The sequence below is a fragment of the Echinops telfairi genome, unplaced genomic scaffold, assembly GCF_000313985.2.
Source record: "Echinops telfairi isolate 266 unplaced genomic scaffold, ASM31398v2 ScPeMD7_7467;HRSCAF=8505_1, whole genome shotgun sequence".
Classification (NCBI taxonomy): Eukaryota; Metazoa; Chordata; class Mammalia; order Afrosoricida; family Tenrecidae; genus Echinops; species Echinops telfairi.
In genome coordinates, this window is record NW_022111368.1 from 5,867,749 (window position 1) to 5,878,811 (window position 11,063).

The following is an 11,063-nucleotide window of genomic DNA, read 5'->3' on the forward strand; positions in this document are numbered from 1 at the left end:
AAATATTTATTTCTAATGACAAATAAATGAAATTTTGTTTTGAGGCATGGTGTAGCATGAGTAGCAGTCTTCACGTCGGGTGAGTGTATGTGGGCATATCTGCATGTGGGCAGACCCGCGTGGAGACAGACAGAGGAGCAGTGCCTTGGTTCCTAAAACCATTGGAAATATGTGGTTTTTGACCCCTGGGAAAAGGTTGTTCAACCCCCCAAAGGGGTCGCGACCCACAGGTTGAGAACCGCTGCTGTAAAGCCTACAGAAACCACCAGCTCTTCCATGGGAGAAAGACAGGGCCTTCTGCTTTGCTGCAGTCTGGGAAACTCACAGGGACAGTTCTGCCCTGTCCTATAGGGTCACTGGGAGTCAGCCTGGACTCCGTGAGAGTGACTGAAGTGACCCGAGAAGGACTTGGGAGCAGTGGTGGGATAAGTATTCCGGTCAGCATTCTTTGGAAATAGGAGAAACCATTTCTCCCTGACACTTCTCTTTGGCGACAATAAAATAGATTCAAAGACATACCAACTATCAGGTAAATTTCGCATTTTTATTCACAAAATTGTAGGTCTACATACCTTAGACCAGGGATGCTCACACTTTTTCAGCCTGTGAGCTACTTATAAAATGATCAGCTCAAAATGATCTACCAACTACAAAAATGCAGAACAAATATTTTTATTTATTTCTTACATTTATTCATAAAGGCATTGAGAATTCTTTATATTTATAACGTATGTTTATGTACCTTGCATAACCACATGAGTCCATATTGCACAACACAACACAATTAAGTATGTACATTTTTTGTCGTGACCTGAGTTTACTCTGATGACTTGCACTGAATGGAGTGAGCAAGGGATGCATAGTCCGGACAGTAGGGGCTGACGGCCAGCCTCAAGCACACTTCCAAATGATGCTCAGTCAGGGTGGAAGGGTACTTGGACTTAATGATCTTCATGTGGGAAAAGACTGACTCACATAAGTAAGTGGAGGCGAATAATGCAGTCAAGGAGGTAGCACATGTTCTCATGTTTGGGTACTTTCCCTCTGCGAGTAAGTTCCAGAACTGTTCATGGCTCTGGACTTCAGCTGAATGTCAGCTTGTCGTGTCGAAATCTCCCATTCCGTATGAAAGTGATACGTTTTTGTCTTCTTACTTGGACCAGCTCCCCCACTCATTTTAATACCCTTTCTTACGTTTAAGAGAAAAAAACCAAGGTCTAAAATTTGGCGATAACTTAGCTCGTCAGTTTTGCTGCACTTAGCGCAGTTGTTTGCGCATGCGTTTGACACCTAGGATTGCATCTGATTGGCTGCGCTGTGTATCAGTTAAGTGACGGGATTGATGAGAGGCTTTCCATCTATTTTTTTACATGCCTTGCGATCTATCCACACTACATTTGTGATGGACTAGTAGATCGTGATCGATGTATTGAGCACCCCTGCCTTAGACATTGGGGACCTGAAATAGATGGTTATTGGCTATTTTTAATCTGGCATTTATATGGTAGATTTCCTGGGAATGAAAAATGCAAAAGGAATAGTGTCACCTTCATTGGCAAAAAAAACATTTCAAGATCTATCTTGAAGTACAATGCTTTCTGTGATAGGATGATTCTATATGTCTACCAGGAAGGACAGTTAGTATAACTATTATTCAAATTTATGCACTGACCATTACAACCAGTGATGAAGAACTTGAAGAAATCTATCAGGTTCTTCAAGGAGCTCCTGTGGTTTAGTGGTGACGCATTGGCTGCTAAATTCAAGGTCAACTGTTCAAAACCACCAGCCCGTTGCAGTCTCAGAAACCCATAGAAAGAGTTCTGCCCCATCCTGTAAGATTGTTATGAGTCAGCATCAACTCCACGGCAATGGATATCATGTTCTTCACCTTGACATTGATCACGCATGCGCTCAAGGTTCATTGATTATCTGTGATGTGATTATATGAACGTGAATGATACACAGAAGAAAGATTAGTATATTGAAAATATTGTCTTGATGATGGAAGCAAAGCTGGACATTGAATGATAGATGTTTACAAGACCAACAACTTCATTGCAAATATCTGTTTTCAATAATAACAAAAAGCATGTGGACCTCACTAGATACACTACAGAGGAATTTAATGGAATACATGTGTGTGGGGGGAAAAAGAACAAGGGCAATGCTTAATATCATTGGCCAAAACAAGGCGTTGGCCCAACCATGGAACAGAGTATCATTTCCTCATATACAAGTTCAGCTTGAAGATGAAGAAAACATTTTAAAAGGCCAAGAGAGCCAAAATACAACCTAAGCATACCCCACCTGATTTTAGAGATTGTCCCTAGAACATGATATGTGAGGAAAAGCAAAAGGTGATTAAAAAGACAGGAAAGACCTGCCCTGAGCTCACTACACTGAAGTCAGCCTCTAGGGGCATGCAGCAGAGCAGCAGGGGGAGCAGAGCAATGAAGTCCCCAAGGAGAGATGTGGGGCCAGGGCATGACACCCCATCAGACTTGAGCAGAAAGCACTCGTGAAGGACAACAAATAGACCCTGAACTATTTATGCGGGTTTTTTTGTGTTGTTGTTGTTCTAGCTATTGTTTTACTTTCTATTGTTGCTTCATTGTACTCAGTCTTATGATGGTACATAGCATGTCTACCTGTAAGGGATAGGCGGGATAAACAATCCAGAAGAGAGAACAACAGGATGACAGTTCTGGGGGGGACATGGGAGAAGGGGAGGCAGGGGGAAAGGAAATAGGTGTTAACAAACCCAGGCAAAAGGGAACAAGTGATCCAAAATCAGTGGCCAGGAGGGTGGAAAAGGTCTGGCAGGGCTGGATCAAGGGCAATGTAACCAAGCGGAATTCCTAAAATCCAAATGAAGGCTGAACCTGATAGTGAGACAAGAGGAAAGTACAAAGAAATAGAGGAAAGAACTAGGAGGCAAAGGGTAGTCATAGATTTAAATCGAGGCATATACATATGTAAATATATTTATATACAACAAAGGGGAAATAGATCTATGTACATATATTTATAGGTTTAGTATTAAGGAAACAGATGGACAGTGGGTCCCTGATCAAGTACTCCCTCAACACAAGAACACTTTGTTCTAACCATTTGGCAGACTGAGATGCTCACCTTCCTGGCACGATCAATGAAGACAATGGGTACACAAGCAAATGTGGTGAAGAAAGCTGATGGTACCCAGCTACCAAAAGATATTGCATCTGCAGTCTTAAAGGTCTGAAGATAAACAAGCAGCCATCTAGCTGAGAAACAACAAAACCCACATGGAAGAAGCAGACCAGCCTGTCCTGGCTCAATCACTGAGACAAAGCAGGTGCATAAGCAAATGAGGTGAAGAAAGCTGATGGTGCCCAGCTGTCAAAAGATATAGACTCTGGGGTCCTATAGGCTGAAATATAAACAAGAGGCCATCTAACTGAGAAACAACAAAGACCACATGGAAGAAGCACACCAGCCTATAAGATCACAAAGTGTCAAAGGGATCAGGTATCAGGTATAAAAGACAAAAATAAAAAATCAAAAATCATAGCATTGTGAATGAGGGGGAGTGCAGAATGGGGACCCAGGGCCCATCTGTGGGAAATTGGACACCCCCTTTCAGAAAGGCTGTGGGGAGTAGACGAGCCAGTCAGGGTGCATTGTAGCAATGATGAAATATACAATTTTCCTCTAGTTCTTGAATGCTCCCTCCCCCCACTATCATGATCCCAATTCTACCTTATAAATCCAACTGCACCAGAGGATGTATACTGGTACAGATAGGAACCGGAAACACAGGGAATCCAGGACAGATGAACCCCTCAGGACCAGTGGTGAGAATGGCAATACCAGGAGGGGGGAGGGAAAGTGAGGGAGAAACGGGGAACAGATAACAATGATCCACATATAACCTCCTCTCTGGGGGACGGACAGTGGAGAAGTGGGTGAAGGGAGATGCCAGATGGTATAAGATATGACAAAATAATAATAATTTATAAATTATCAAGGCTTCATAGGGAAGGGGAGAGTGGGAAGGGAGGGAAAAAATGAGGAGCTGATACCAAGGGCTCAAGTAGAAAGCAAATGTTTGAGAATGTGTGCTTGACACAATGGATGGATGGATGGATTGTGATAAAAGTTGTACGAGCCACCAATAAAATTATTTTTTTTCAAAGACAGGAAACAAAGATATTACTAAAGTGGATGTCAGAAAAAGTTTTAAAAGTTACACTTGATGGTAGAGTACCTAGTGCAAATGAAATAATTTATGAAGTAAAAAAGCTGAGCAGAAAGTTTCAAAGGGCAGCTCAAGAAGGCAAAGTAAAACATTATAATGAGATATCTAATGGCCTGGTGTTGAAAACCTTAAGGTAAAAACAAGTTCAGCATATTCCAAGCTGAAGTAACTGAAGAAAATTTCAAACTTGATCTGTTAAATTGAAGTATTCTATGGGCAAAATCCTTGCAGGAAGCATCAAAAGAAAATGAAAAGAATATATAAAATCATTGTACCAAAAAGAATTGGTTATCATTCAACTGCTTTAAGTGATAGCATATGATCATTCACCCACTTCAAGTGATATCATATTATCAAGAATCAATGGGATTGAATACAGTGATCCACTGCACTGAAGGCATTGTGGATAAGCAAGTCTTTGGAAATTGCTGGATACTGATTCAAGTATTTTGACAAGTTGAAATATTTGAAGCCCTCCGTAGTTCATGCCAAGAAATTTAGAAGACAACTATCTGACCAACATACGTTAGGAGATATTTTAACCAATTCCAAAGAAAGGTGACCCAACAGAATGCAGAAGTTATTTAACAATATTATTCATATCACATGCAAATAGAACGTGGCAGTGGTACATCCACAAGGAGCCACCAAAAATGCCAGTCAGATTCAGAAAAAGTGGAATGAGGGATATCATTGTGAATATCAGACATGTCTTGAGTGAAAGCAGAGCAGCCCCAGAAGATGTTGACCTGCCTTTCCATTACTGCACAAAGACATCGAGCTGTGTGGATAGTGATGTACCATGGGAAACTGCAAAGAATGGGAGCTTCAGAGCACCTCACAGTGCTCATGTGGGGTGCACAGACAAGAGGAAGTTATTTGGACAGAACCAAGGGATAAAATTAGGAAAGGTGTGTGTCAGGGTTGTCATTGTTTCACCATGTTTATTTAATTTGTTGAGCAGATCATCTAAGAAGCTGGACTATTTAGAGATGCGTGCATCTTCAGGATTGGAGGAAGGCTCATTAAAAGCCTATGATCAGCACTTTTAATTTCTGCATATTCTATGTTTATTTTAAAATATCATGTATTTGCCTTATGACCTTGGGAATAAGTAAACCAGATTCTCATAAAGTTCTCTTAAGTGTGTAGTACATTTTTTTGCACCCTTGGGTACTTGATGCGTTTGATGGCTATAATGAAAATGAAAACCTTTCCTCCTCATTAGTGCAATTCAGTCACTTCTAACACTTCACTTTTGAAGAAGTCAAATGTCATCAAATCTTTTCTTATGACTTACTTTACCATGTTCTGTTTACTTCAGATACTTCTGCAACTTTCAAACATTTAGAAGGCTTAGTTATTATAATTATTTCATGACTTTCAAACATCTAGAAATCATAATGATCGTTCGCAATTTTTAAAACCTTGTTAGTTACCAATCACTGTATTCTTGGAAAACACCTTCTTAGTTTTTGGAATCAATTGGTTTACTTCTCTTTCAATCAATCCCTTCCAATACACTAAATTGTCTTTACATTATTGAAACATATTTAAGTGCTTTAGGAAATGTGTTGGTTCAGGTTGACTAAAGAAACAAAACCAGAGACCCTCATATATGTGTGAGAGAGAGCCTTATGTCAAGAAGTAGTTATATATAAGGAACCCATTCCCTCCCAGAGCAGACCAAGTCTATAAGTCTGATACCAATCCATAAATCCCTATTCAGACTCACACAACCACAAGCAATAATGCAAAATGCAGGAAGATCACAGGCCAGTGGGTAAAAATTCTTGTGGGTCAAGTGGAGGTGGAAGCATCACAGGACTTGTGCAGGTCTCAGATTGGACCCTCAACAGAAAGGTGAAGGGAGAGAGAGAGAGGAAGGCTTCCAGGGTCTTCCATGAGAAGATCCCACCCACAAGGAGTCACCTTCAGGCTGTGACCTCGTTGACAGGCTATACTACACCCCTACACTTCAAGTTGAAAAAAAATTATGTAACTACCACAGAAAACAGCATGAAACTTCTCACCCCCCACCCCTGAAGAAGAGGTCTCTCACTATCCTTGAAATAAGGGCACACTTTCAGGCAGCCTTTAAATAATCATTTTTTCTTCTAAAAGTATTTATCTGTGTGCTTATTTATATGACTATGTCTTTGTGGGTGGATATATTTGACATATAGAAAATCCCAAGACAAGATTTTCATAGTAATATAATAGAGAAACACTTGTGACATTATAATATCAACATTTTACTTATCTTTGGTAGATAGGTTGTTAGAAGTTGAAATACGTAATTTACAAGAATAGATCTTCCCCCACCCCCTCCCCCCAAAATAATAATTCCATAGTTACAAAATCTGGTGTCAATTTGAGACTATTAAAAGTGAATGGGGTGGAAGTTAGCCTGTCCATCCAGTTGCAGCTTGATCACCTCATTTGGACATAAATAGTTCACTGTAGGCCAAACCCAGACTCTCTGCTTCATCTTCCTGCTGAAAAGACACATGGAGCTATGCTGATGGAACTAGAGCACTGGAGCTGGAGGAGCAATGTGGAGACCCATGCCATTGCTGAGATGCTTCCAACACCACTGGATCCACAAAACTTTCCACCCACTGACCTGTGATCTTCCTGCATTCAGCGTCATTGCATGTTTTGCATGAGTCTGAAGAGGAATATATAGACTGGTATTAGACATATGGGCTAATGTGGGACTTATGGACTTGATCTGGGCTGGGCTAGGATGTTTTCTTAATGTACAATTACTCTTTGATATAAACTTCTCTCATACACACATATGAGCATCTATGAATTTGTTTGTCTAGTCAACACGAACACAAATAATAATAGTAAAGTCTAGCTCTCAGTATCTTTTTATGTAGACCATGTTCTTTTAGGACTTCTCCTTCATCCATTTTAGACCAATCTTTTCCCACATATGACTTCCTTCAATGTTCTAGAGAAAATTGTTATAGCACTCCATATAACTTTCTTCTTCTGAAACTCGGTATTGATAACAAAACTCTCTCCAGGTATTGTTGGTTCTAGTAAATTTGCTCAGGTCGATAGATGGACATGCATCTTCCAGTTATTCTCCATTATGCTTTCTGTTAGTCTTCACTTTACCAATTCACCTTCCCCCTGTCCTTCCAAGAGAATCTATTTGGTTCTTCTATCTTGAAGAACTAAGTTCTCAAATAGCGGTCACAGTCGTATCTCTAAAAGAATGGCCTCTAGTGGCCTTTCTTTTACAATACCAGCGATATTTAACCTTTAGTTTCTAAATGAGCTCACTGAAAACTGCATATGGTTTTCAAATTGCCTCTATATGAGCATGAAACTGAAAGTTTTAAAGCCAGGGTATATGGTATCCTGTTTAAAACAACGAAAACATTGAAGGTACAAAGAAATGGTCTTTTCTTGGCTGAATAAATGCCATCATGGGATCCATACGGTGGTGTGATATGATCAAAATACAAACAGAAATGGTTACAGGAGTTATAGACATCTTTCAATTTTATGATAATTTATTTTTTATGTCGCTCATTTTTAAAAGTATATCAAGTTAGTGTGACGAGTGAAGATTGATGAGCGATAAGTGTGAAACAATAGGGTAAATTACCTTATTTAAATTACCTCAATTTAATAGGGTAGAGATGATTTGTCAACAGCAATAACAAGAATTTCCTGGATGCCTAGGAGAAAAAGCAAGAAAAACTACCCCAGGTAAAAAGGAATCCAGCTAATGCCTAAACTATGTGGAGAGAATAGTATTCTATCTATGGAGAGTTGAAATATTGGAGGGTGGAATGTACTTCTTTATTAATCATTTTATTGAGGGATCTTACAGATTTTATAACAATCCATAATTCATTTGTATCAAGCACACTTGTATATACGTTGCCATCATCATTTCCAAAACATTTTCAGAAAACTTCTAAGCATCATTTTTTTTAAATGAGATTGAAATTTAAATATATTTATTATGTGACTGTAGTGCTCTTGTTGAGCAGGAGGAGCTATCAGATTACCAATTTGAAATCATAAATGATTTAAAAATGCTTTTTCTCTAGCTCCAAATGCTGTACTATCGTAGAATCACTTATTTCTTCTGAGTAAGAATTTTACACTTTGTAAAATTATGTACTTCGTATTTGTTTTCTTTTTTGTTAAATTACTTGTTTCTTCATATTCCAATTATGAAGTGATCAATATAGGTTATGTGTCGATAACAAATTACTACTTTTTCGAATTTTTTCTTACTAAAATAAGGATGTTCTATTTTAGTAATCCAAAGTTTTGATGGCCATAACATACGAGGGGATACCGCCCCCAAAACTGGTAAAAAGCTCCACTGGGCTTTATTGTAGTATGCATTTTTCCTGTTAGGCAAGCATTGAGCAACTTGCTCTGAGTTAGTGCACCCAGTGGTGTCACCTGGGAGGGTTCTCTTTGGTCACAGTGATTTTTTTTCATAAAATCAGTTTCACTTGAGCCTCTTTTTTTTTTTTGTGATGGCCAATTCAAGAGAACAGCATGTGGCTGGGATTTTTTTTTTCCTGCTCAGGAAAAATATCATAGACTCTATTGTGATGTTGAACACAGCTTACAAGGACAGCGCTATGGGAAAATCTCAAGTGTAGAGTGATTTTCTCATTTCAAAAAAGGTGAAATGTAGGTTGATGACAAACCTTGTTCTGGATGTTCATCAACTTCCTGAATGTACGAAAATGTTGACTCGCGGTGCACTTGGAGTTTGGTCCACCAGGCCAGGCTGCTAATCAAGCTTTCTATTTAGAGGTTCTGAAAAGATTGCATCACAGTTTGCAACCCAAAAAAGGCCTGATTTGTGACTGATAGGAGGCTGGTTTTGCCACCATGACAACGCACCTGCACAAACAGCCATCTCAGTGCACTAGTTTTCGACAAAAAACAGCATGCCTCTCTTGCTCCACGCACCTTACTCACCTGACCTCACTCCAAGTGACTTCTTATTGTTTCCTCGAATTCAGAGAGACATGAAAGGACAGAGATGTGACAACATAGAAGAGGTGAGGGAAAAAAACCAGGGAGGTGCTGTCAACCATCCAAACATATGAGTTTGAAAAATGTTTCCAAGAATGGAAACGCAGATTTGACAAATGTATTCAGTGTAATGGAGAGTACTTTGAAGGTGATAGGGTTGTTTTATTAAAAAAATTTCAACACATAGCTTTGAAAAAAAAGTTCTATTTTTTTCTGAGTAACCCCTTACACATTCTTTCATTTTTTTTAGTCGTCTTTCTATTTAATAAATACTATTGGGTATCTGCTTTGAACCTAAGCCATGCTAAGTGGTAGAGATACAACAGTGAGTAAAAAGAAACATCTATTAAAATCAAGACTAATGCATTTTATGAGTATAAAAGAGTATGTGCTGTTAATGAAAACTCAAATGAGCATGCAAGAATAATACCCAAAATACTGAACTGTCTGGTGTAAGAAACAACTCTCTCTTCTTAATTTTCAGAAACCATCTGGCTTTCTCTCTCTGTTGGATGAAGAATGTGAAACAATGTGGTCAATGGAAACAAACCTCCCAAAGAAGCTGCAAAGTCTCCTGGCATCCTCAAACACCAACGCAGTGTATTCCCCCATGAAGGATGGGAACGGGAATGTTGCCCTCAAAGATCACGGCACAGCATTCACTATCATGCACTACGCAGGAAGGGTAAGTTGAGAGGGCTGGCTCGTTTGTTATACGTAGAGCAATGAACAAATGGCGGGACAGTCGTTAAGCCTAACTGAAAGGTCATCAATTTGATCCCACTAGAGGAGCCCTGGTGGATTGATGATTAAGCATTGGGCTGTGAACCACAAGGTGTTCAGATGGGAATACCAGATGCTGAGCAGGAGCAAGATGGCTTTCTATTCCCATAAGGCATTACAGCTTCAGAAATCCACAGGGACAGGTCTAACCTGTCCTAGGTTCACCAGGAATCAGAATCCACTTGATGGCAGTGAGTTTGATTCACTCTTGTGGCTTTGTTAGGCTGTAAACTCTAAGGTCAGCATTTCGAAACCACCAGCCACTCTGCCAGGAAGAGACGAGGCTATCTACTCCCATGAAGATTTAAATCTCTGAAACCCAGCGAGTAGCTTTACTCTTACTCTGGGTATCCTGATAAAAAGGTGACACCTTCAGCCTGGGACTGGTGATGCAATCTGAGCAAATGAGCTCTTTTTCAATCCTGACATCTCTGCTATGAATATTTCCAAACAGCTATTAGACCTTTGCGTTTATTTGCCCTGAATAGATTTAGAACTAAACCATTTTTACTTAAATTATGAGAACCTCAGTAAAGTTTCTCCAAGGCCTCTTCCTCGTTCCCCAACACCTGCTGCTCTCCTAGTCTAGAGTTTGGCAGTGGGGACCCACCCAAAAACACCTCTGAAGAAAGGCCTCTCAACCTTCCCCCCCAAATCACAACTTTGAAACCATCGGAGAACAGTTATCATCTGCACATGTAGAGTTGTCAGGAGCCTGAATTGACAGGAAGGCAACATACAGCAACAATAATCTCTCTACATTTAAAGAACATGTATATATTTAAGAAGCCAATTTTAGGGAAAGGTGTTGCACTGGCCCTAATAACCTACTGTATGCTGCAACGATGAACTCAAACATATGAACAATTGTGAGGATGGTACAGGACTGAGCAGTATATTGCTTTGTTGGGCCTGGAGTTGCTATGAGTGAAACCAACCCAGTGACACCTACCATCACCACCATCATCACCATCACCATCACCACCTCCACCACCACCACCACCACCAC

At 39.8% G+C, this 11,063-nt stretch overlaps 1 protein-coding gene across 1 annotated transcript in view; it reads left to right on the forward strand.

The window, feature by feature from the left end:
- The window catches only part of MYO16 (myosin XVI), a 580,058-nt gene that overhangs the window by 339,608 nt on the left and 229,387 nt on the right, over nt 1–11,063 (forward strand). The window contains exon 22 of the mRNA XM_004704405.2: nt 9,756–9,956. Coding sequence (XP_004704462.1) covers nt 9,756–9,956 — 201 coding nt within the window. The remainder of the gene's footprint in view (nt 1–9,755; nt 9,957–11,063) is intronic.